The sequence below is a fragment of the Apodemus sylvaticus genome, chromosome 1, assembly GCF_947179515.1.
Source record: "Apodemus sylvaticus chromosome 1, mApoSyl1.1, whole genome shotgun sequence".
NCBI lineage: Eukaryota > Metazoa > Chordata > Mammalia > Rodentia > Muridae > Apodemus > Apodemus sylvaticus.
The window spans coordinates 16861323-16888282 of NC_067472.1; the positions used below are offsets into that span (position 1 = coordinate 16861323).

A 26960-nucleotide genomic window follows, 5' to 3' on the forward strand; every position below is an offset into this window, starting at 1 on the left:
AAACCTCTCCAGAAGAGGTAAGGTTCTTCATTTGACAGAGGAGATGGGGTAATAAAATGACTTCTCCAAGGTCACTCAGCTGAGTAGCTCTAGGATTCAAAGCCGGTGTACACAGTTAAGCCAGGGCTGTGTGGAGGCTTTGGCCCCAGCAGGTCTTTCTTTTGTCCCAGTCCAGAACCCCTAAACAGGTGCTGATGGTTTCTGTAACTCAGTCCCCTTATGTCCTCCAAGCACAACCTGAGCTCTTAGGGATTTCTAGGAAGACACTAACTAAAGAAATGATCGGTGTTTTCCAGCAACAGCAGCATCCAAAGCAGAAGGGTGCTAGGACAGGCAGTGATGGGACTCAGCCATTTGTGGCCGTGCAACCTACCCTGCCTGCAAACGCACAACCACACCAGCTTGACACGGCCCCATTGCACAATTCATTGTGCACCTAATTAATGGATGCAAAACCATGCCCCCTGCAAGTTCACATATACCAACACCCGTCCCCCAAGATCAGCAGGCTCTCACTGTATGACTTCACTTGGACTTTTGGATGAGTTATAAAGTTTCTCTGTGCTTTACCACCACCGCCAGTGGACAGCAATGCTAATTAGGCTGTGGCTGAGAGCAGCGGCGGAGGGGGGTGTGGGGGGGATGGTAAAAGACATGGGCTTTCTGTGGTTGGTTTTGTTTGATTTCTTTCCAGGCTGGGGATCAAACCTAGGACCTTATGCCTGCTAGGTAAGCACTTAACACCCCCAACCTCACTTTCATTTCTCAGTCTGATTATAGATAGATTGGTACCGCTCTGTTTTCCAGCCACAGGAGCCGAGGTGTATAACATTCATGGAATTATGTTTCTTTAGATTCCCAGAGAACCAAGCTTTAATATACCTGCCCATAAGTGTAGGTTGGAAATGAAGGTTTCCAGGGTATTGAGGATTTCTCCTCCTTAAACTGAGAGACAGCCTCATACATAATTTCTTTCTCTCTCTCTGGTCTTTCTGACAGGGGTCCTGGATCCCTAGGAGGAGGTTCCAACCTTCTTGAGAACCATATTTCTCCAAATACAGTCTGGGCTTTTACACATTCCCACAGGCCAGGGGTTGGAAATCCCAACCCAACCCTGAGTCAAAGCCGATTGGCTCTCAGTGAGCATCCCCGTGGATGTGAGTGCCACTGATACAGATGGTACTGTCCACATTCCAAGGGCCAATGCCAGCAACATTCTGGGTGTCACCAGCGTGAATACCAGTAATTATTGCTGAGAAAGCCTTCACTAATGCCTGTGTCACATGGCAGTCAGAGCCCTTGCTAGGGCCCATCGCCGTGACATAGTTAGAGCTAAAGAATAGGCCACAATATGAGGTGGAAGGGCAGAGGGACACCCAGCTCGCCTCAAGATATGACACTTCTAGGGAGATGTCACCACACTGGAGGTCAAAGGAGTGCCAACATAACTGGTACATTTAGGACTATCCCAGAGAAAATGTACCTGATCCCCTTGTCCCCCTGGGGTCTAGCCCCTGGATATATATCTCTGGTCTTATCCCAACACCCAGCAGTCCCTCCGATCAATATCCATTGTACCCAAAAGACCTGGCCGGAGAGTTGAAGGACATACCTGGGTGTCTGTATGGGCACCCGAGGTGCCTCCTACAGCGACGGCAAGGACTGGCCTGCCAGCTGCTTTGCTACCTTGGCCTGACTGCAGAGTTGGGCTACATCATCTTGACACATAATTATCTCCCCATTCTTAATCATCTGAGCTGCTCCCTAATGCAAACTGGGCCCTGCTGCTTGGAGGCCTCTGGAGTGGGGGAAGGGAGGAGTCCTACAGATCTCCCTTTGTGGTCTCCTCTCCATAGGCTCCCATCCCAGCTGCGTTCCATGGGTCAAGAGTAAGATAGTGGCTAGGGAAAGCTGGCATCCCTCCCAGGCCCAGCTTCTGAAGAAAGGACAGCTCCTGGGGTTGGTTAAAGAAAAAAAAAGAAAAGGTAGAGACAGGGTAAGAAGCCCCGCCCCCACCCCCACCTCCCCAGGTTCCTGATGCTTCTTGTAACCTGGTTAGGCCTAGCCAATGAGCCTCTGAGGCCTTCACTATCCCTCACCTGAAGACTGCAGCTGCTTCCGGTGCTACCACACCGGATGGATGCAGTCCCCAAGCCAATCCTGCCCAGATACACATACGGATATAGCAGAGCCGGCCCTCTGGCATAGCAAGGTCTTGGTCACTTCCCGTGACTCTGTCCACTCTGGGCTGGTTTCTCAGTGCTCTCCTTCTGCCTACTCAGCACATCCTTGCTAAGGCCACCCTGCCCTTGCTGTTCATAGGCTCGATACGTCAGACAGAACTTCAGGCTAGCCTTGTCCTTAACAGCCTTCTCAGCCATCACCCGGACCTTCCTCAAAGAGCATCCTTCCTGGCAGTGAGTTTCCTCCCTGCTTCTTTCCCCCTATAAAGGGATGTCAAGATCTCCACTTTGCCATACCTGATGGCCTACTCCTTGGATACAATGTTTAACATATGGCCTAGAGGACAAGCTTCTCTCTCTCTCTCTCTCTCTCTCTCTCTCTCTCTCTCTCTCTCTCTCTCTCTCTCTCTCTCTTTTTCTACCCCTGGCTGTCCTGGAACTCACTCTAGACCAGGCTGGTCTCGAACTCAGAAATCCACCAGCCTCTGCCTCCCAAGTGCTGGGATCAAAGGTGTACACCATCACTGCCCGGCCGAGTATAAACTTCCTATGAACAAGAATCTTATCAAGTTTGGCTCAGGGACCCTCTGTACCAAGCTATTGTCCTAACTGACAGGCAGAGAGAGTCATTGAGTTGAACTGACTAAAAACAATGGATGTAAGCAAGAAGTGGGGAGAACATCCCGTTCCTGACCTCACTGGCTAGCCCAGCCCTGGGTATCCCCAGCCTCCCTTCACCACCCACGAAGGCTCAGGCAACAGAAGGCACACAGAATGTTAGCCTCAGTCCAAGAAGGGAGAGCACAGAAGCGTTCCCGTGGCCTTCCGGTCCCCCTGGACACCTCACACGCTAAACAAGGCAGGTGGCTAAAGAGAAACCCTTAGGGTATGAGGCAGACTCTACCAAGGCACTCAGGGTGCCAGGGAGCTTGGCTGAGGCCTACATGTCAGAAGCTCCAGGGAGAACTGGGGCTCTGGGTTTCTCCGGTAGCCTCCCCCTGCCCATCAGGGGCTGCCGCCAAAACAACCACAATGAAATTTAGTGAGTGGCAAAGGCCGTGGCAGCCAAATGGGTTTGGATATTTTGGAAGAAGGAGAAATAGAGCCAGACAAGCTGTTTCCCTGTGAAACGAGACCATTAGGGCTTCTGGCAGGAGGCCAGTGCCAGGTCATCACTGTCTTGCCAGGACTAGGTCTCTCCTGCACTGTGTCCCTTCTGCTGGAGGCCAGGGCTCATAGGCTGGCTTCCCCCTGCCTGGGTCTGGAGAATCCAGACTGCAGCTTAAGGAATGTCAGCTTTGTCTCTGACTCTGTTCCTTAACCCCCTTGAGAGAGCTTGTCTATGCTTGGGATGACCACGGACCCTACTCTCCGACCGGAACATTTCTGAAGGGGAAAGGGGGACACTTGCCTGGTTCAGGTGCAGTCACAATAGGCAGAAATTGTGACTACCTTGCACGATTGGAACATATGGTCACCACCCCCTTAATGTTTATCTTTGTTAGGTTCTGTTTTATGGAGAGTCTCTTCAGGATCCTATACACCCTACAAAGACCAGAAGTTACTACTTCCCTTGCTGAGATCCTGAGGGACCTCAGGCCTGAGGTATTGCTGTGTGTTCATCTGGGTGCCCAGGCCTCACACACCAGAAGAAAACTGGCTAGTCACGATGCACCACAAGCGCCGCAGTTTCTGAAAAGCACCTGTCCCATGCGTACACCTACCAGTCTCCCCTCTAATTTTCTATCATCCTGTGTCCCCTCTTAATTCTTCATTCCTGGGTCTATGTTACCCAAGGTACTGGCTATCTCTTGAGAGACAGGGAAAGGCAGGAGAAGTGGGAGTCAGAATGGTGCCCACTCTCATAACAAAGAGCATCTCCAGGCCCCATGTCCGGCTACCCAAGTGACTTCAGTGGGAGCAGTGTCCATGTATTACAGAGAAAAAAAAACCTCAGGGTCGTCCTTGTCTGTATCAGCTGCTACCTTCTAACCAAGATCAAGTGAGGCCAAAGTAGGCTGGCCTTTCATCCCCGGGTCAGATACCAGCTGTCTCCTCAACCTCTACAACCTTCTCAAGGTAAACAGTTGATGCCACTCCTCCTGGCATCCCACAGGGACAGCTGGGGTGAGTCCCAACAGAAGGTGAGACCATTGGGGCTGAGCAGATGGTGAAGCTGGTGGCCCCACCAGCAGCCTCCTCCCCCTCTCCGGGAGCCAGCAGGGCAGTGGGGGTACCTAGGCTCCCATGCTAAAACTGATCTCACAGCAGAGCAGCTGCAAGGCCCGCAGAAACCGGAGCTCAGAGTCCAAGGACAAAGCATGCAAAGGGGGAGCCAGAGCTCATCCTCCTCCTACCTTCCTCTCGTTTCCTCTTCTCCCCGTTGGAGCGAGGAATCCCCAGGATCCCGTTGATGGAGTAGGATCCCACTGGGTCATTAGAGGCGCTGGAAACAGGAGGGGAGGCCGTGCTGGGAACTGGATGGAAGAAGGAGAGACTATCAGGAGAGCAGTTGAGACTGACGCCCCCAGGCAGGGACAGACAGGCCCAGAGGGCAGAAGGAAGGACAAGGAGCTCATATTCTCTTCCTTCCTCTGAGGCTTGAGGGAGGAACCACTCCCACAGACAGACACTGCAGGCTGTCAGCCCAGCCTGAGGAAAGTGGTGACTGGTCAACCCAGGCCTCCTCTGCCATCTGTGGCATTGACTGGTCCCTCAAGATGGATGTAGTATAGACCCAGAGACTGCCAAGATGATCTGCCTGGAAAGTAGATGAGGGACCTTCTGGATGGCATGGGTCCAACTGTGCCCTCTGGAGCCACACTCTTCCAATCCCACCTAAGCCAAAGGTTGAACAAATCCTTTGAATCAAACCCCAGCTCACTGCTTCTCAGTCTCCTGGGTGGAGTCTTTACCAGCCCTGATTTAGGGTCTAGGGATCCCTAAGGTCTGTCTTCTACACTTGGGGAGACACAAACTTCTCTCAATGTTCTCTGGCAGCAGCTCTCTCCCAGCTGCTCCTGGTCTTCAGATCACTGGAGAAGTTCGTAGTTCCCTCTTGGGGAACCGACTTGTGAACACATCCACTATGCCATGATGAGCTCCGGTAGATCTGAGTACAACCCTCCTGCCAGCACACGAATCCAGACCTAGGGAAACGTGGCTCATGACCCCAGCACTGCTGCACCAGCCAATTCTATCTCCTGCTGGTCAGGAGAGAAGGAGACCAAGAAGTTAGAGAGAGAGAGAGAGAGAGAGAGAGAGAGAGAGAGAAAGTTGCAGCAGAAGTCAGAAGTTTTGGCAGGCCTGGGCTGTGTCTCTGGGATCCCGTGGAGGGCTACGAGGTCCAAAGAGACAAAGAGCAACAAAGAACATGAGGCAGAGACAAAGAGAGAAGAGGTAACAGGACAAGAGAAAAGAGGCTAGAAGGAAGGATGGAGAGAGACAGATGGACAGGTCCACAGCCATATTCATGAGGGGAGGGAAGAGGACTGGGAAGGAAGGGAGAGATGGGAAGAGAGAAAGATCAAAGGCTGAGCTGAGCGTGTAACGGGAAGAGTGTTTGCCTAGCATGCGTAAGGCTATGGGCTCCGTCCCTTCCTCTGCTACAGTTGTTTTTAAAAGATCTCCTTATAAAATTTATGTGTACATGTGCATGCGTGTGTACATGCCTGAAGAGGTCAGGGTGTTATCAGATCCCCTGGAACTGGAGTTACAGGTGGTTAAGAGTCTTGCCTGGTGTGGGTCCTGGGAATCAAAACTTAGGTCCTCTGTAAGACCAACACATGCTTTTAACTGCTGAGCCACCTCTCCACCCCATCCCCCCCTGCAAAAAATATGTTTTTTTTTTAAGATGAACTAAAAAAGTAAACACAAAAGAGTGTGGGACTTATGGAAGGATACAGAGGGAGAATGGATCAGATAGAGATAGAGGCTGTTGGAAGCTCAGAGGCAGGTAGTTGAGGGGCAGGGGGAGTACAAAGGGGAGGGGAGACAGATTGAAGAGGCTGTGTGGGAGGTACTGAACTAATACCACCAGAGAGGCCCTGGGGAGGGGGGAGTGAGTAGGAACCACGGGCAGCCCTGATCTCCCCAGACTAGACAGTTCCCAGGCCTGGGCTGTGTTTTCTGAGTTGCTTTCAGTCTTCCCTGAGCTCTCTTACCGATGGTGTGGCCAGGGGCAGTCACTCCTGTCCCTGCCCCATCCGGCGTTGGGTGGAAAGGCTGCTGAACTTTGGTCCGGATGATCCTGCAAAGGACCACAACATTGTCACAGGTCACATGTCAGGCCCAGGCTTCTCCTGTCTGTCAGAGGGACCTGCCCCTGCCTTCCTACCCTCTCCCTCGGCCCTCCTGTCTGCTCTGAAATTCACTTAGCACAGCTCTTGACAGGGGTGGTCTGCACTCTCTGGTGCCCTGAGCACCAAACTGAACTGCAGCTTGAGTTTGGGCAGCAAGGATTAGGTCACAACCAAGTGGAAAACTGTCTTTTCTATTTCCGAGGGGTGAGTGCAGAAAGAATATCTTGTATATATGTATCACCTGTCAATTAAAAAACCTACGGCCTATAGGAAAGGGTAGAATAGAAGATGGGACATTGGGGCGGCAGAAAGAATTCAGGGATATAGCCAGGCACGGAGATTCACCCGGGAAGATGTCACAAGCCAGACACCTGATACCTGAGCACGGATAATCAGTTGCATGGCAGAACATAAGTTAAAAATAAATGGGATATTTTATTAAGTTATGATCTAATCAGAGAAGAGCCTGGCTATATGGCCAAGGTATTTGCAAATATGTTTTGAGTCTGAGTCTTATTTCTGTGAGCATGGGGCTGAGAGGAAGAACTTGGATTAGTGCTCCACCTTCCTCAGACACCCGCCCTCCCCCCCCCCAAGTACCAGGGACCTCCAGGTCTGGAGGTCTTTTTAGCCAATTTTCCAACCAGGATCATATCACAATCCTCCAGAGCCCAGGGAAGGAGCTTCCTCACATACTGCAGCAAGGAGAGAAGGCAGAAAGGCAGGGACCGAGCCACAGATGACCCCACAGCAAACAGCACCTGGTCCCCACACAACCTTCCTCTCATCCGACTGGCTTACAGCTTCCTTTTCTTTCCTACTGGTCTTACTTGAGTCAAGACTTCTTTACGGGACTAGTTAAGGGGCATCCTTGTACACCCCCAGGAAATAAAGGAGCAAGTCAAACCTTCCCCGGGGGAATAAGTCCTCCTGGCAAGAGTCCAGAAAAGTGTGGCTCTCCATAGCGCAAGGCACCGAGCCCAGTGACTGGGGAAGGATTTTCTCTAAGCCTCCCACCCTGTCCAGCTCAGTTTGTTCTTCCCCACCCAGTTTTCCCATCCCAGTAGGTTGCAAGCTGTGAGTCTTTAGCTACTGATCACTTATAGGCACATAAACAGGCACTTAATACAGGCATAGTCTTCCAAGGCCGCAAAGTCGGGGGAGGGGGGATTTATATTTAAAGAATGCCAGGTATCCCAGGGAAGTGGAGGAAGAAGTGATTGAGAAGAAGGAGCCTGGGATTGACCCAAAGCAGAGCTGAGCTGAATGGGGGTGGAGGACTGCGAGGGGGGTGGGATACAGAAGGTAGTAGAAAGTATACCAGGCTGTACAACAGGGACAGTGCTGGTTACTGGGTTACTGTCATTAAGAAGCCACATGGCTTCACATTAATCACTTTTGTCTTTGTCCTTCCTTTTTCCAACTTAGGAATAAAAGGCTCACAGGCACACAGCATCTCCAAGGTCTCGGGGGTGGGGAGTGGGGGGTAGTTAACAAGATTCTAAGATGAACAAGATAATGGGGGGGAGGGGCATTATACACAGGTGCTGGAGGGGGATGGAAGATTAGTGGGGAAGCCAAGGGGGAACACAAGGTGGGGCTTGGTGCCTAGACCCACAGCCAGAGGTAGTGGGGTGTGCTCAGGAGGGAGAGGAAGTGGGGCCAAAAGGTTGCATCAGATGATATGAGCAGCCAGTTCCCACTCATTAAACTATTGCGCATCGCTATCATATATAATCCATATGACTCATTTACTATGGTTGATTCTTGAAACTTTCAAAATAAATGCTGTCATCTTCATTTTGCAGATTGGAAACCAGAGCAGACAAAGGTGAATGATTAGAGCTTCCTTAGGACCACGCTACCGGTTAGGGTGGCGTCTCAACTCAGTCCCTGGATTGTGTCTTCTGTTACATTGTCACCTTCCCTTGTCACTTAAGAATCGATCCTCAGAGGTCTGAAGCCATGAGCAGTGCTCAGACTAGAGGAGACATGACCAAAGTGATTGATCCCAGGGAGGTAACAGGTAGGCATAAGGTAGCAAGCAGGTCTCACAAAAGCATCTTCAGGACTGTGAGGGCAGAGAAGCGAGGAAGCATAGCCACGATTTGGTAACTAAGCGGTGTCAGCCCTGGCCCTAAAACACTCCTGTGTCCCTGGAGGCTTGGTGGTACGCGTCGTTCTGGAGGATAGGGATGCAGAAAGGTGAGTGGCTTAGGAAAATGTGTGATGTTGGCTCTGGATGTGTGGACTGGGCAAGTCCAGGTATAGCTGGCTCATCAGGAAGGAGTTTATTAGTAAAGGGGCATGGAACAGCATGGGAGGATGTAGTAGTGACTACAGGTAGAACCAGGTGGCCTGACCTAAGTGGACTGAGGAAGACATGTTAAGATTTAATCCACAGTGCCAAGGACAATGTCAGAAAGTGCAGGGGACTAGGAATAAGAAGAGACATTTATTTGGGGATCAGGGTGGCCATTGGTGGCTTTGAGGAGAAATGACTGAGCCAGGCAGCTGGAACAGGATCCTGGCAGAAGAGGTGCAGGGAAGGGAGGGAGGGGGCGGATCTCTAAAAGATGGCTGTGGTGTGGAAGCCAGAGGATGGCCTAGCAACCACAGATGTAGGGAGGATGATTCAGGGCAGAGAAGAGGAGGAGAGTGAGGTTGCTAGGGAGACTGTAGAAGGGAGGAATGGGCTGGGCAGGGAAGAATGATTGGGGACTGGAATGGAGGACCAGGGCAGAGTTAGCCTGACACACGTGGACCTTCAGAAAGGAGCCTTCACAGCCTTGCAGTCTCAGAGTCAGAAGGGGGAGGTCACCACGGGACAGACCGCAGCAGCCGAGAGCAATGTGGCTTCACCTTCAAGACAGACTAGAAGGATGCCAAGCAGCTGTTCCTACACAAGCTTCCAGGGTCTGGTGGACCTGCAGTGGCTCTGCTTAAAGGCTGACAGGTCCTGGTCTAAGGAGTTCCAGGACGGGGGTTGGGGGACACAGATAACGGGACTGGCTGGTGGAGTTCCTGTCTTGATTACCAGAGCCTCTGACCCCCGAGGCACTGATACAGATTTAGCTGAGGCAGCTAGTGATGGAAAATCGCTATGCCCTGACAGCAGCTTGGTGGTGCATGGGAGAGAAGTTGGGCAGGGTGTCTGCTGTGAGTTATTAAGGCTTTTGGTGTCTATCCATGACCCCAGGCAGTGGGTGCCTCCCAGGTCCCAGAGCTGATCACAGGGAATTCAAGAATCACGATCGTGAAAACCCTATGTTTATCTTTACCCCCTACAGTCTGTGCTCACCCCAATGTGGAAGACCCCCCCTTCCTATCCAAGCCGGCTTTCTGACACAGGATGCTCTTTCCTCCTCCGTGTCAGTGAGAGCTCACCCTTCTCAACGCTTTATCCTGCTCCCAACAGGGACTACTGGGATCTCAGTGTCTCCCCAGGGTGCTTTGTACAGCTAAGGGAATTCAGGTTTGGTTTGGTTTATTTTTTTGAAGGATTTATTTTATTTCATGTGCATGAGTATCTGCCTGCATATGTGTATGTGAACTTTGTGCATGGATGGCACCCATGAAGGACAGAAGAGAACACTGGATTCCGTAGAACTGGAGTTCCAGACAGCTGCGAGTGCTAGGGAGCACATCTGGGATCTTTACACAAACATCCAGTGCTCCAAGTCACTAAGCCATCTCTCTGTCCTCTGATTTGTTCTGGTTTTGTTTGTTGTTTTGAAATAGAGCCTCACCTATATAACCTAGAAATACCTCGAAGTTGACCCCCCTGCCTCCCAGGTGCCGAGTGATAGCAGTTTAGGTCTATACGACCGCACCTGGTCTAGTGAGGGGATTTGGGATTTAACTCAAGGCTAGGTCACCTGAGTCAGGATCTCAGCTCTGTTTCCTTCTTCCTGGGATGTCCTTGGACATTTCTCATTCCTTTATCTGCAAAATGAGATAGTACTACTGTGTACTTGCTATGGCCGTGGTGAGGATTATGAAGGATAATTCATGTAGAGTGATTAGTGTGCTGCTTGGCTCTGTGAATGTTAGCTGTAATAATGATGTTCACACTCGTGTTATTATCCCTGTGGGTGACCTCTATGCCCAGCTGCTTTCAATTTAAGGGCTGAGCCAGGTACAGGCAGGAGGCCTCCCTTCTCAGTATGCCCGGACTGGATCAATGAAGGTACTACATAGGAAGACACTGAGAGGATAGAGAACACCCCCAGCAGGGGTCACGGCAGTCAGAAAGACTTCCGGGAAGACAGACTGGGGACCGGACCAAGTTCTACCTGCATGCTTTGGGAAGGACCATGGAGGATTTGAGTGGTGACAGGTGTGTTGGGAGGGCTTTAGAGCAAAGATGAAGCAGGTAGTAAGGTCACCTCCCCTTTGGTTAAATTTCCAGAAGACCTCCACTTCCTCCCATGGTGAAGATCAGAGCAGCCTCAGGGGGCTCTGTGAGGCAGACAAAGGTGTGTGCTTGTGCGTGTGCGCGCGTATCCCAGCAAGCCACTTAAATTGGCAAAGAGATACCTCAGGCTTCCACTGGGAGCTCAGCTCCTGCTTGACCCTTCCCCTGCTTCTCCTCATTCTCCCATTGTTTCCTCTGTTTTTCTTCCCTGTCTCTTCATCTCTGTCTTTCTCTGTCTCTCTGTCTCTCTCTCTCTCTCTCTCTCTCTCTCTCTCTCTCTCTCTCTCTCTCTCTCTGTCCATCTGTCCATCTCCTTGCACCCTGAAGTCCCACTATGGCTCTGTGAGTTTATCGATTCCTGGGAGCTGGGGAAAAGCGGGAGGTAGGGCTGGGGTGCAGGGCTCGGGGATGGAAATAGAAGGCTATAAATTATTTGTGACAGGAAAGCAATAGTGGCAGAGTGCTGAGCACAAGTCCTGTGTCACTATTAGATTCCTTTTAGCCTGATGACACTGTAAAAAAGGTTAAGTGTCTGCTGGAATCGTACACCTGGGGGGCCGGGTTGGCCTGGGAGCAGAGCAAGCCACTGAGAGCAGGTATATCAATTCTCTAGGCCAATAATATTCCTCTCATTGATCGCCACGCAAAGTTCAAAAATCTCATTACAGCCAGGCAGACCGGGAACTTTTTACAAATCAATAGAATGATATAATGTATGTATACTTAGTACAAATGTATCTATTCATCTATCCATCCATCCACAGTCTGCCTCAGGGTTTCCAAGTTAGCCTACCCATCATATTATGTTATGTTATGTATGATACTATATTGCATTGTATTATATGGTAATAAATGGTGTGCAAAAACTTCCCCTCAGGTGGAAACAAGAAGCAGTCCTATTAGCATTGAGATGACCTCAGACAGCTCCCCTTGAAAGGAGGAAGGCTTAAGGTTGGTCAGGATTACCAAGAGACAAGCTTCCCCAGACAAGGCTGTAGTGATTAAAAAGCACTGTAAACTGAATCTTTCCTGTGTGAGAGGCAATGTTCTAAGTACTTCAAACATTTCGTTTGTCACACACACACACACACACACACACACACACCCAGGAATCCATCCTGCAGATGGCCATAGGCCATCTATTCAAATATGGCAAATCAGAGATTTGAATTCAACTAGGCAAATCCCAGGGCTCACACCATCAGCTACTCAGTTCTACAGCTGCCAGAGAGACTTACAAAAGCACCGACTCACCAACTTCTATATCCCATATCTGGTAGTCTGTTCTTAGAAGCAAAGGTTAAGAGGCTCCCCTGAAACTCACTATTCCTCACCAGAATGTGGGAGCAATGACATCTGTTGGAGCCCGCTGCTGAGAATATGTAAAGCCTGGATCTCCAGGAGTGTCCTCGTGCAATCTTACTCACTGGCTTAGAGCTGAGTGTCCCCCCCCCCCCCAACTTCGGAATTGTCCCCTCAAGGAACAGCAGGCTGCCCCCAAGCCTGGTCATGTCATTGCTTTGCTCGAAGAGCCTTACTAGTAAAATGTCAAGCATTGACACATGTGCCCTATGTACATATATAACCCAGTGTAGACTGCTTCACTCCAGAGTCTACAGGACATACTTCCCAGGCTGCAATTTGTAAAGCAGGATGGAGGATGTTTCAGACTAGCTAAGCTGAATGCCCTCCTTAGCCAGATAACCAATAAGAGGGTGGGGTCTGCCAGTGACTTCAAGCTGCCTGGCTATCATAAGCTGGATTACTCTAAAAAACAAAACTATATTTGCTTCAGCAAAGGATAGCTTTTCTAACAAATGCAGGCGATTGCTTCATCTCCACTCTTTGAACAGTGCCCATGTTGGCCAAGTATCCCTGGCTCATCCTTGAGGCGAGCCAGCTAGGGACTTTTCCTAGCAGATCCTCAAGCCAGATGTCATAGATCACTCAGAAAGCTGCTCCCTCTCCTGACAGGGTGCTTACCCCAGAGGGCCTGAAGGAACTGAGTAGCCCCTTCATATAGATCGGAGGCTGAGATTTACTTTCTCCTTACATGAGGACTCCAGCACATTCTGCCCCTGGCCTCCCCGGTGGCCACTTGGGGGCACTTCATGCACACCCTCCCTTTGTAGGCTGCCCTGCCGTTTGTATAGTTTAGAGGTGTTGCCCAGGCTCCTTCAGTGGGTTTTAGTTTAAACAATGAGAATACCAGTGAGGTGAGTCAGGCCATTCATTCTGTATAGCTGAGAACAGGCCTTTCCATTCCAGCTAGAACAGGACACAGCTAGAACACAGGTCCTATGTTATGAAAGGTCTTCCCTTTCATAGCATCAAAAGCTCTTAAATTATGCATATACTATACATACGGGTATAGTATATGCATAATGCAATATACATATATGTGTATATATGCATAATGTATTATGCATAATGTATATGCATTATGTGTGTATATGTGTGTGTGTATATACACACACATACACACACATACATATATTGAGGCAAAGAATGGTGGTGCTCATATAGTCTAGGCTCACATCCCCTTTTTTGCTGTTTTTTGGGGTTTTTTTTTTGGTTGTTTTTCAAGACATGGCTTCCCTGTGTAGCCCTGGCTGTCCTGGAACTCACTCTGTAGACCTCACACTAGCCTGGAACTCAGAGATCCACCTACCTCCACCTGCCAAGGGCTGGTATTAAAGGCATGCACCACCATACCTGGCTCCAGGCTCACATTTTAAACCCATTACATGTGTGCCTCAGGTTTGTCTCATACTTTCATTCTTCCTGTCTCTGATTCCTGAGTGCCTGGACTGTAGGATCGCTCAACTGGAAGTTACGCATAAGCTCCAAGAATGAGAACCCTTCCAGAAATCTCACAGAAGGGTGCCCTCAAATGAGGGCCCTGGAACATCCCAGAATCCCCTGGGCATGGGCTAAATACAAACCCTTTGGTCTCTCCTTCCTCTTGATAAATTAAAAATTCTGAATTCTGTAATCCGAGAAGATGAGCCCAAGGCAGGGTGTGAGGGAAGCACCTGCTAGTTGTGAGTAGGAGACTCAGGAGAGGTCCCAGGGCATGAAGATGGTCCCCTTACTCATATCTCAGACCACACTACCCTTCATCCAACTCCAAGCAGCAGCCACCAAAATTCCAGAAACTATCATTTTCTCTGTAGAGACTAAACCTCCAGGTTAAAAATAAAAACAAAAAATTCAAAGTAGTTCTTGTGCTTTCCAGGATGTCTGACTTCTAGCTGTTTCCTAGACACGATGAGATTTCCTGCACCAGCCTTCGAAGTCTGGCATTGAGGGCAATAACCCTTCCACTGTGTGTCCCTGGGAGCCCAGGCCAGACACAATTTACCAGGTTAGATGGGCCATGGGGCTGGCCCAAGGGGGCAATCGTGGTGGTTTCTGTGATGAACAGTAAGCATATGGATTGATTTAACTTCAAGATATGCATAGGTCTAAAAATTAAGGGGCAATGTGTTTAACTAACCATTTGGAAACCAGTCTGTAGTGCATGCCAAGCCAGAGCGTGACCAGACTACCTCCTCCCGTCACTGGTCCTGCCCTCATCTGTCAGGGCTTCCGGCTAAAGCTGGGGTCTACCAGCTGTTCACCCCATGATCCTGCTGGAAGAGGCTGGTGGCTCAGGGGCTGCCGGATGGAACGGTAATCGGTCCAGCTCTAGGCTCACTACTGTGATGAGTCTCCCCTCTGCTCCTGTCAGTCCTCCCTACACTTCCATGAGCATGTAACATCCCTCTGTAAGCAGAGGGGAGCCTGCAGGGACGTTGGGCTTTCTGGTGACTGCCTGGTCTCTCTACCTCTAGCTCTTGTCACCTCAGCTACTCACAGATTCAAAAACAAAACAAAACAACAAAAAACAAAACAACAAAAAAACAATCCGTCCGTCTCTTTCCTGAAAGAATAGGCGCTTCTTCCTGTTATGCATAGAGTCAGACTTACTCAGAAAGCTCTCCAAATCTTCCCCATCTGCCTCCTGCCTCCCAGCTTTCCAGTCAACCCTTTTCTGTTCCTCTTGTCCCCTCAGGGCCCAGCACAGGGCTGAATTCTTTCTTTGCTTATCCAGTTTAAACAGAATCCTCCAGGGACTCAGTTCAGCAAGGACAAATGTCACAATTCCTTTTCTTACCATTTAGCAATGAACAAGACTAGCTATAATGTAAGAACTTAATAACTATCAAATTATTAATATTATTGGAACAGAAGAATATTATGAGATACTGTGGGCTAACACATGCACTATATATACCACGCATTGTCAGAAGTACTTTACATGGACTTTAAATTTTAATTCTTGCAAGGTATGGTGGTGCATGCCTTTAATCTCTGCAATCAGGAGGCAGAGGCAGAGAAATCTCTGTGAGTTCAAGGCCAGCCTAGTCTACTTAGTGAACTCTAGGACAGCCAGAACTATGTAGAGAAATCTTGTCTTAAAAGTAATGATGATACAAATAAAATTTAGTTTTTGTGCACCTATGAAATACCTGTAGGTACCTACGAAGATTATTATCCCCATCCTTTAAACTGGGGCTCGGAAATATTAGCTAAGTTGTCCAAGTCACACTCCGTAACAGATCCAGAATTGAAGCGTGGGTGTCCCACGTTAGAGTCCACTCCACTAGCCACTTGTTAGAAAAAGTTAGTCTTGCCAAGAACAAATCAAGATCCAAGTTTAGACTTCACTAGAAGAGCTGCGAAGAACAGCAGTGAAAGTCGTAACTCTCATTTGTTTCAAAGTTTTTACTTTTATTTATGGAATGCTAGTGTGGCAGATCAGCTGCCAGAGTAAGTTCTCTCTTCACACCAGCGTCTCTCTTTTGACTAGGGTTTGGGGCTTGAGCTCAGGTCATCAGCCAGGGCAGCAGGTACCCCTTCCACCCAACCACCTTGCAGACCCCTATCATTTATTTTGTATTCACTATAAAAGAGACACAGTACACAATGCATTTTCTCACTCAAATCCTAATCACTGCTCTATCAAACAGGCCAGTTCTCTGTTCTATCTTAGAGGCAACCGCACGGCTAAGCAGCTCCAAGGTCACATTCTTAATATCAGATTGCTTTGGACCCAAGCCTGTGACTTCAGTATCTGAGGGCTGCATAATAGGATCTCCTCTGGAAATTTCTATATTAATAATGCTTTGTGTCTATTAGCTATCTGAGCAGGAACGATTCTCTTTGTCTTTCCACATACATGATTTGGACAACTGAGCAAACATTTGTAGGCGACTAGCAAAGGTTGTATGTGGCTGTGATTTGAAACATGCTTTCGTCCCCCATGCATTTAATAAGTATCATGTCTGTGTTGCAAACAAACCATAATTTGCAAATCGTGTACACAATCCCATGATGATCCTGCGTGCAGATGTTTCTCGGCGTCTACATTCTAGAAAACTATTTCTGTGATGAACACATCTTTATATTCATATCTAATGCATTGATCTGAGATTTATAACAGTGAATATACTTATCAAAAGCGACTTCATGAATATCTGTCAAGTTATGCCTACTTCTGTTAAACACATTCAGCTACAGTGAAACCCATCGATGCTCCCTTCTCTGGGTGCCTGAGTCGTGCACATCACAATCCTGTCTTCACATTGGTCCACGAGGCAGTATTGATGTGCATAAATGTGCATTTGTATACCTGTGTATCTCCCAGTCTGTGGCCAGAATGGGATGGGGGTGGGGGACGTGGAAATGAGAGAATTATTAAATGCCAAGTAGATGTGCAATAAATTCCATTGATTTTATAAACTCCAACTTGTCTTCAGTCCCCTTCCATTCTTTATCCTGGAGGCATTGCAACAAAAACCTATTTTAAATACCTTGGCCTCCCTCTCTTTCCCCTCCCCAAAAAAGTGTCAATATTTTATTTGGATTTTTAACTTCGCTCCATAACAGTTGTTTGACCTCCTGACTCGTGCAAGTCACATAAATTCTGGGACTTTATTCAGGAGCCATGTTCCTGCTATTGAATAAGCAATTTGGGAGGGTGAATTAATGACTTGTGCTGTTGCTGGAAAGTCCCTGAAGAAATATTAAAATTGCTTGCAGACTGAATCGATACTCAGTGAACACCTAGCAAGAGAGGGCTTCGGCTCAAAACGGCCTTAGAGGGAGGAGTCAGAGGGGAATTCCTGCACCCAGCCTGGAGATCTCCCCCCAACCCCCCACCTGTCCCCACCGTCCCTGCAGCTCTGTCATTTTCCATAACAGCGAGGTCTTATTAAACCCCAGCCAGGATGGAGCTGATTTGTCCTGTCTCGGGAAGCAGGCTCTGGGGACAGTTTACTCTTTTAGTAGCAACCAGAGCCTTGAGGCCTTATCAGAAGTGATGGTCTAGATACGTCCACCTGCTGGACAGGGGGCGGTGCTCCATCCTGGCAGCTGTACTGAGCTTGGGGACACTGTAGCTCTGACTGGGCATGCTGAGGGCTGGACGTTTCAAAGCTGACCCTACCAATGCTTATCATTGCTCCACGGGCCACCTCGTCCCAGGCTTTGTGTACGGGTGGCCCTGTGGGGTGGAGAGCTTGAACTGTGTCTCGGGTTAGCGTGTGTGACATTGTGTGGACACATCCCAGCAACTCGCCTCAGGTTTGTTTTGGTTTGTGGTATTGTATCGAGGTGACTGCTCAGAGGAATTTGAGTATTGTTGGGTGGCAGTGTCTGTTTCTGCTTTGAATTATTGTGTTCATTGATCATATCTGCATCTCTTTATTCATAGTGTATGTCTCAGAGATTAGGTTAATGGGTGTCTCCTTGGTGACGTGGGCTGAGTAATGATGCTGGATCTGGGTGGTAGTTGTGTGATTCAGTAATTACATTAATGGCCTTCTTCTTATAGTTGTGGGTGAGAGGGACAATCCCTTCTGCTTTTTTTTTTTTTAACCTTCCTCTGACCTGGCCATTTGTACTGCTTTTTCCAGAGAGAAAATTCTAGAGAGGCAGGACAACTATCCTCTTGATAATAAAGTTTATATGTCTACTCTCGGGCAGGAGAGTTCTGACTTATCCATACCGGTTCAGGTCTTGATCTTACCCTCCCTACATCTACCTATCCAGGGAGCAAAGCCCCAAGGCCAAACAAACACTCTCCTTGTGTAAAGTCTACAACCCAGCTGGGGATCAGGGGCCAGGTGGGGGAAGCACCACCATGACCTAGAGCTCCCAGAGCCTCTGTTCCTCTTCTCTCTGTGGTGCTGTCCCAAGGCATCTTTTCCCCACTGTGACTGGATGATATGGCCCAGTAGAAGACAAGTGTCATGGAAGAATTACAATTACAGCTGCGACCTACCACCATGGCACAGGGTCAGTGCTCTAAGCTTGAGTATAGGTTTGCAGCAGGGTACAACAAGGCGAAGAGATTACTCACATCTGCATTGTCTTTGATCCAAAGTAAATAAGAACAGTAGTGTAGTAGATAAATACATGGCTTTCAGCACCACTCCTCTGTGGGTTCAAATCCTGGGTCTGCTACCTACTCTGTGACTTTGAGCAAGTTATTTTACTTCTCTGTACTCTGATTACCACATCTATAAACACTGCTGCAAAACACTGTGGGGATTTTTCATTAGGCTTTACATCAATTAATATGTTATCTTACTTATACTGCCTTACTGTAGCAAGGGCTGGTTAGCTTAAAGTATAATAATGGTGCTGCTGCTGATGGTGGTGGTGATGGTGATGGTGATGGTGATGGTGGTGGTGGTGGTGGTGGTGGTGGTTATGGTGATGACTATAAATGTTTGCTGGGTAAAACAGCCCTGAGATTGGCCAAGTGTAAACAAGTAAGCAAGTACACTAATGCACATAAAATCATAAGGTCAATCAAGAGGTGTATTGTGTGTTTTAAGGAAAGAAGTTGGATACCACTCCTCTGGCTGCAGGGGGGGTGGGGCTCCTCCTCCTAGGTTGCTTGGACCATGCAGAGGTTGGGGATTGATCAAGGCAACAGCTGGCTCTGTTCTAACAACCAGGAAAAAGGGAAGATGGCGCCCTCGAGTAGGTTCACAGGTAATTGAAAACACTCTGAGGGCGACATAGTCCCCCCACCCCCACTCCCCACCCCGCAATGCCAACTTAACTGATTTTAAATTTTTTCCTAGGGCTAGGGATACAACTCAATGTTAAGCAACTGTCTAGTTTACACAAGGCCCAAAGCTCAACACCCCCCCCCCCCAGCACTGAGTTAACTTTATAATAGAGAAAAATGGCCCTTTAAAAGCTAATTTGACTACTAGATATCCAAAAAGAGGCTGGAGAGATGGCGAAGCACTGAAGAGCACATACTATTCAGGTCTTTGCAGAAGATCTGAGTTCAATTCCCAGCACCCATGTCTGGTGGCTCACAACAGCTGGAAAGTCCAGCTCTGGGGGACCCAACAGCTCTGGCCACCAGGGGCACACACTCCTGTGCCCTGTGTCTGTACTCCTGTGCACACACCCACTTACACACACATAATTAAAAACAAAAGAGATCTTAAGGTATCTGAGAAGTAACTGGTTAGGCACTTGAGTGTTCACTGAACTGATAGAGGTCACTGAACCAAAGGCAGAGAATGCAAGACCGGGTCTCAGCCTCATTTCATGGGATTTGCCACAGAGACGAGAGACACGTTATCCTCAGTTAGGACAACTTTGGTTTTCACCTTGTTCTTGCTGGACACCAAAAGAACAGAGGAATATATCATTATCCAGTTACTTTGGATCATTGTATCAAATAGACAAAGCCTGAAGTAATTTTGCTTCCTAAATTCCTTTCTTAAAATACTTTTCCCTTGTGGTGGTGCTAGCTGTAGAGGCTGCAGAATCCCCCATCCTCCCGGGAGCACCCAGCTACAAAGGCCCACACTTGACGGATATGGTTTGAGCTTAACCATACGCTTGCTCCTCGCTTTCATCCTCTGTTTTCTTGCCTTTCTCCCCCCACTCTTCCTGGTTGCCTTCCTTCTCTCTCCCCGCTATGGCATTTAAGAACCAGGAAAACCCTTCAAAGCTATCACCTGAAGACTTCCCCCACCACTGTCTCATTTATCTCTTTAAAAACAAAAATTACAAATGCAAAGAAGCACAACTTGGGAAAATGCCACGGAGCCTGGAAAATGCCACCCTCCAAGTCCTCAGACAACAGCCAGCTCATCCCAGAAGAGGGCATGGCTGTGCACACGAGCGTGCAAACAGGCACGTACATATGCACACATGTATACAGGCTGGGCTTTCAAAGTGGACAAGGAGGCAAGTCCTTGACTAACTGTATTCAGTTTTCAGAGACCTGAGTCACAGAGATTCACCACCTGCTGGAAAACATACAGGGTCAGATCACTTCCTGACTTCAGCCGGGTTCACAGGATCCCGGGAACCTCACCAGTGCTCTCGATGCCAACCCTACTCATAAATATCCTTCTGGCTCTTTTATCAAACTTTCTTTTTTTTCTTTTCTTGTTTTCTTTTAGACAAGGTTTCTCTATGGAGAAACCTAACCTAAACAGGCCTTTCTTTCAAGATGCTACTGCCTCAGCCTCCTGAGTGCTGGGATTACAGAAGTGAGCCAAGACACATGACCCTTCAAACCCTTTTATTTAAAATGCTTCAGTGCTATACACATACAAACCAGAAGACACATATTGACAAAGGCTAAAACTAAAAATGCATACTTGATTATTACTATTGCAATAAGAATAGTACATTTATTGATTCCTTAATATTGGCTAGGTGCGATTCTAAGTAGATTTGCTGCCGGGGTGGGGTGGGGTGGGGTGGGTGTGTTCATTCAACCCTCGTGAGAGTCTGTAAGAGATTTAAGTGATGATCCCTACCTTATATGACTAGGGAAACTGAGGTACAGAAAGGATTAGGAGGTTAGCCAGACTCAAACTATGGCGATTTCTCCCTGGAGCCTCCCTTTTGCATTGTGTTGTAGAGCTTTCTGTGACTTGCCTGGCACACAGGATGTGCTCAGCAAGACATCTCTGGATGGGTGATTGGAAGGGTGGGCGAGTGACTGGTCATGTCTATTAAGGTCCTTTAGATGGCAGATTCCCTAGTGCATGCCAGGCCTAATGGACACCCACCGGGAGGTTATTTGGATGGAGCCTCTTCCATTGTATCCAATGGCTGAGCTTGTCCAGACACAAACTGCTGCCACCCCTGTGCCTAGCCCAGGCTCCCTTTAAATCAGAAACCAAACCCAGCGCATCCAAGATATTTCCTAACCACCACACTATGCTTCCTAGAATATTTTCCTTTGAAATAGGTGTCTCCTGGGTACACTGGTTCTGTGCCTGAATGAAACCAGAGAAAGCAAATCAACCGGGTGGACATGCTAAATCACTAGCTCTTTGGCATCCTATGGGCAACTAACATAGATGATTGACTGAAGTTTTTTGATTTTCCTCCAGATGCTTGGGCGTCGCCATGGTCATTAACCTGCTTGTCAGCAAGTGCTCATGCATTCCCAAGATACAAGTGAACACTAAAGAGGAAAAGAATAACCCAGAATAAAACAAGACTAAGGAGGGCCGGAGTAGCAGTTGTTTGCAGAGTTCAGGCAAGCAGGCGGTGTTCCAGGAATGGGTTACTACCTCGGAGAACCATTAGAACGTGGATCCAGCTCACAAGAGACTCATGTGTTTAAAGACCTTTAAAGACTCTCGCGCGGCTGCATTCTTGACTGTCTGCAGAGCCAATCAGATCCCTGCACAGGGAGCAGATCAATCCCAGAATCCAGCACAATGAGCAGCCTGCCCTCTCTCTACACTGTCAGGATGCCTTGGGCCCGTGTACTCCCCCCCTCCCCCCTCCCCCCGGGATCTCCACCTACTGTCAGTCCAGGCTGTAGATTTTGCTAAGCTTGGTATAAATCTGGTTTGTGACTTTGTACACAAGCCTCTATTTGTGATTTAACGCTCTGCCTTTTCTCGTCCCTCCTACTTCTATTTCCTTTCCCTCTCGAGTTTTAATGCTATTTACAACTTCCTTACTCGTGGTGCACCGTAGCTATTTTTCAGTGTCTCTAACTGATATACCCAAATGATTTTTCTTACCTGGGTTTTCTTCTCCTCTCAACTTAATTTATGTTTTAGTAAGCAGGAACTCATAGCGCTCCATTCAATAGCATTAAGGGTTTCTGCTTCCATCAACGGTATCACGGTACTAAAAGGCTCATTTGTGGGGGCCATGTGTTCATTCTTATGAGCCACCAGCTCTCTCTTATGTGTAAAAGGCTGTGTGCGGGCGGGCAGGCGTGCATGCATAACGTCCTTCTCCATGTGTGCCTCTACGCTACACTACCCTGTGACAGAGCCACTTGCATTGTCAGGAAGGACCCAGCAAAACCTCGATGGAGACGGCAGCTGACCCTCCAGGCACTGGAGAGAAAGCTGGACTGTAGGCCTTCCTTTCCTGTTGACATCTTCGAGTTCTTTAGGAACAGACTCGTAGATGCCTCCAAACCCTCCTCCCACACCTTTTTTTTTTTTTAACCACAATTGCAAGGGAGTCTTATGGTGACATTTTTCACAAACAAGAGTTTGTTTGTTTGTTTGTTTGTTTGTTTGTGAGGCACTATTCTTACAGTAGGAAGGTTAGAAAACCAAGAAAATGCTTTCCTACATTAGTGGGTTGTCTATCGTCTATTTCTCCTCCTTAATTTTTTTGGTAACTTCTCCTCATGTCTAATTGTATTTGACCTTGAACTCCTGCCTTTCCCTTCACAACAAAAATTTGTCGCACAGTGGACAGCACCTGCAGAGTTACCTAGCCTGGCAGGCCCAGAGGCTGGTCGCCAGAGACCCGGAGAGCATCAGCCTACTCTTGGAAATAAATCCCATTGTATTTGCATTTTAATTTTCCACATAAACAAAGGCTCAGAGTACTCGCTTGGGCAGCATCACTGGACGAATTTAATTAGAAATGAAAAGTTTATAGGGCCCTCTTTAATGCGATTAATGCTCAGTTAACATTTATCACACTCGTATGCCGGAATCGCCTTTTCTAAGCAGCCGCTAGCCATGAAATGAATTTCTCTCAACTTTTTTCTACCTACCCTGAGAGGTCATCTCTTAAGAAGTCTGCACGACCTTCTAGAGTGTCTCCCTAGGGTCAGGAGTTGAGGTAACAGGAGTGGAGGAAGAGGCAGATGTTGTATGTAGGCTGGAGGGTGGTGGATAGAGAGTGAGGGTGACCCCTATTTCTAGAAGGGAGTGAGGGTGACCCCTGTTTCTAGAAGAGACTGGACTAGAGGCAGAGCTGTGCCCTCTACAGGAGACCAAGCACCAGGCCCAGAAGGCTAGCTGGAAGCCTCAGAGCTGCCCTTCCTCCTCACCCTCCACCCCCCCCACCTCCCCCCCCCCACCTCAGGGCTTTCTGCGGCCATACACCAGGCCGGGGCCAATCAGTGTCAAGGCATCCGGTCCTCCCCTCTCTCCTGCTGTCTTCCTTCTGCTGCCTTTTCTCTCTCACCTGGGAATTTGCCAGGTTTTCCCTCCCAGGACCATGGCGGAAGGAATCTCCTTCCCTCTGGCTTTCTCAGAAGTCAGACAGTCACAGTAAGTGGAAATCTGGCCTGCCCTTCTCAGAAAAGCAAAAGAGTGGGGAACATGACACCTCCATTGATCCCTGGAGGAAAGGTGGCCTCCCTTATCTTATCTGCTTCTCCTCACTCTTCAATCAGAATCAACTCCTCACTCTTCAGTCAGAGACTGGCCTCGCCTACCCATCCATCTAACCCCAGGAGGAGGGAGGAGCTTGGCGGGCGGCGCACGCTGCAGATGATAGCCGATAACCATCCTGACCTTTGGTCTCATCTCTACACAGCCTGCCTCTGAGGTTACAGGTAAACACAACCAATGCTGTGGCCACCAGTTCACCTAATGCCACACGGGTGACACGCTTGCCTCCAACAGAGCCAGTTTGCACTGATCGCACGCGGGCCCATACTGCCAGATACAGTCGTGCCTACCAATTGTGTCAGAACCTTTTGTAAGCCTGACCTGATCCTTAGCTATTGACCCATTAGGACATCTACTGTCCCTTTGACCCTGCGCCCGCTGGGGAGCATTCAGTAACATCCCAAACAAGCAGACTATCCAAGTGAGGCCAGGGATTCTTGCTTTGGGATCCCACAGTCCAGCAAGCCAGAAGCTTTCTGAATAAGCATGATGTCAGCTCTCACTTCGACAAGACTTGACTTCTGAGATGTCCCGGCAATGCTAGGCCAACCGCCCAGGCTATGAAAACCAGGCAAAGCTAGAAACCACCAGGCACACATTCTCTAAACCAAAGCCACACAGAGGCCCATCATATTCTCTGAGGTGGAAGTCAGACAAAGGCTGGCAGAGTAAGGGTCAGAATGAGGTACATGTGCCTGATTACCTCAGCGATTCATCAGATCCCGACACTGCTAGAAACGCTCCTGAGCCCCTTCCCTTGCCTGGAAGGTATGGGCATCCGAACCCTCAAAGACTCCAGTGCCAAGAGGGAGCGCCAGAACCAGGAAAGGCAGCCCCAGGACTAGCTAGCCACCATTTGCTTGAGCTCTTTAACGCCCTTCCTGCTCTCTCTTCCAGGTCCCTGCATCCTTCCTCATGTTTCTCTGCTGTGCCTGCAAGGTGAATACTGCTCGCTTTCAGTCAGCTGCCCTGCTGCATACCTTGCCAGGAACGGCCTGGCACGTCCGCCCAGCTTTCTCTGCTCCATTGCGGAGGGAGCTCACCATGGTCAGACCTGCCTGCCTAAAAGCAAGCAGAGCAGGAAGTCCTGAGCAGTGTGGCCCTACACGCCAGATAGCTCTATTGTGGAGCCCGAGAAGGCGGGGATTACCCTGCCTTCTCCTCGGCCTCTCTCTTTTCTTGGGCTTGCCAACGGCAGCACAACCATTGCCAGGATATGCAGAATGCTAAGGGGCAGGTGGTCATAGCCGTGCTCATGTTCCCATAGCTGTCTCTTGGAAAGGATCAGGAAACTCTGACCTTGAGGATTTGCCTGCAATGTCGCCTCCTCCGCCCCATCCTCGTGTCGGAAACATCTCCCCAGCTGGCTTCTCCTTCTCTTCCTTGCCGACTCTGGGCTTCTGAGAATGCCACCAGCCTGAACAAACAGCTACCCCGGGCACTGGCTTTCTCTAGCCGCATCTGAGATGGTTCAGGGAACCAAATGCCCTTACGTAGACCATGGCGCTCCAGTTCCCTTCTCAACTGCTGTGTTCCATTCCCAAATACCATGCAGGCCAAGGAGGCTACCAGGCCTCTTCAGCCCCTCAGTTTCTCACCTCCCCCATCACTCTTGCAGTCTGCCTCACACCTGCCTGCCATCCTCCTCAGGACTCAGCTGCTCCTCCTCCAGCTAGAGAGAGCTCTAGCATCCTCCGTGGACACCCCAGGAGCTTCTGTGCTGAGGCGTAGGGGAAACGCTGGCTCTCTCGCACTTACACTGAGGTCACAGCTCTGTCCTAGACCAGAGATCACTGTGTAGACTTCCAACCAGAGGCTGCCAACTGCTGCCCAAGACAGAATCAGACCCAAAGTGCTCTTTATTTGGTTAGCACAGAGTTGTTAAAATTTGTCTTTTTTGGGTCCTGCAAGGAAACCCACCAGGTAAAGACTCTTGCCCTGCAAGCCTGAAAATCTGAGTTCAATCCCTAGAACCTCCAAGGTCGGGGGAGGGGCTGGAATGGGTAAAGAATTTGTTGTGCAAGTGTGTGGACCAGAGGAGTCAGATCCAGATTCCCCCAAACCACAGGATGCTGAGCAGGAGCTGTGGCCCATGTGCAATGACCAGCCCAGGAGGTAGAGATGGGATTCCTGGAGCAAGCCAGCTGGCAAGACTAGTCATCTCAGCAAGCTCTGGGTTTGACTGAGATACCTTTTGCCAGTAAATAAGGTTGAAAGCTATGGGGGGGGGGAGCTGTTTTCTGACATTAACCTTTGGCCTGTGTGCACGTGCACATACACACATTGTGCACACAAACAGAAGAAGGGTAGAATGAAAAGGATAGAATCAACTCCCAAAGTCATCCTCAGACCTCATCATGTACAACACACACTCAGACAATGGTAAGGGTAAAGACCATCTCTGTATCAATGTCTGTAGGCTGGGCCCATGCCTCCAGTTCCTGTACACATCCCTGCTCCTTTTCCTGCCAGTTTCCCTGAAAACATCGGTGTGTGACCCTTGTGGGACGTGCATTTCCATCACTGTTCTTGGTGTGCACAAGTCTGGACTTTGGGGCTCCATTTTCCTTACCCCGCCACATCCAAAGTCAAACTCCAGAGTAGATGACTATTTTACTCCCAATCTCTCTCTCTCTCTCTCTCTCTCTCTCTCTCTCTCTCTCTCTCTCTCTCTCTCTCCTCTCTCCTCTCTCCTCTCTCCTCTCTCTCTTCCCCCTCTCTCTCCCTCTCTCCCTCCTCCTTTCTTTCCCCCTCCCCCTCTTTCTCCCTCCCTCTCAACACAAAATATCTTCTCATCGCATTGTCCCTCAAGAAATACAAGAAGAGACTAGAGAAATGGCTCCATGGGTAAGAGCACTGACTGCTCTTCCAGAGGTCCTGAGTTCAATCCCCAGCAACCACATGGTGGCTCACAGCCACCTGTAATGGGGTCTGGTGTCCTCTTCTGGAATTCAAGTGTACATGTAGATAGAGCACACATATACATGAAATAAATAAATAAATATTTCAAAAAAAAAGAAGCACAAGAAATCCTCATACTTCCATGGCTTGAAGATAAGCTGTGGTTTCCTGGATCACACACACCACACACACATGCATGGGCTCAAGTGTCAAAATAAGGATGCACATATGATCACAAAAATCTCCATCACAAAGGGGGAGCCCAGCAGCCAAGGTCTTCATATTGGGGTTAACTGGACTTATTGAGATTTGTAATACAAACAAGTTTGATGGAAAAATTGGACCCAAGTCGTCTAAATTGTGAAATGCAATCATCTTTGGCCAAACTCTATGACTGTGGCCACTGCAGTTAACCAGCCAAATGACTGACTTGCTGATTAACCACTCGAGCCAA

General features: G+C 48.9%; 1 protein-coding gene across 9 annotated transcripts in view; it reads right to left on the reverse strand.

Annotated features, from left to right (window-relative positions):
• Positions 1-26960, reverse strand: part of Pax2 (paired box 2) — a 79639-nt gene that overhangs the window by 41979 nt on the left and 10700 nt on the right. For all 9 annotated transcript variants that reach the window (XM_052172304.1, XM_052172301.1, XM_052172300.1 and 6 more), the window contains exons 4-5: positions 6347-6432; positions 4541-4660 (exon numbers count right to left, since the gene is read on the reverse strand). In XM_052172304.1, the coding sequence (XP_052028264.1) occupies positions 4541-4660; positions 6347-6432 (206 nt within the window). The remainder of the gene's footprint in view (positions 1-4540; positions 4661-6346; positions 6433-26960) is intronic.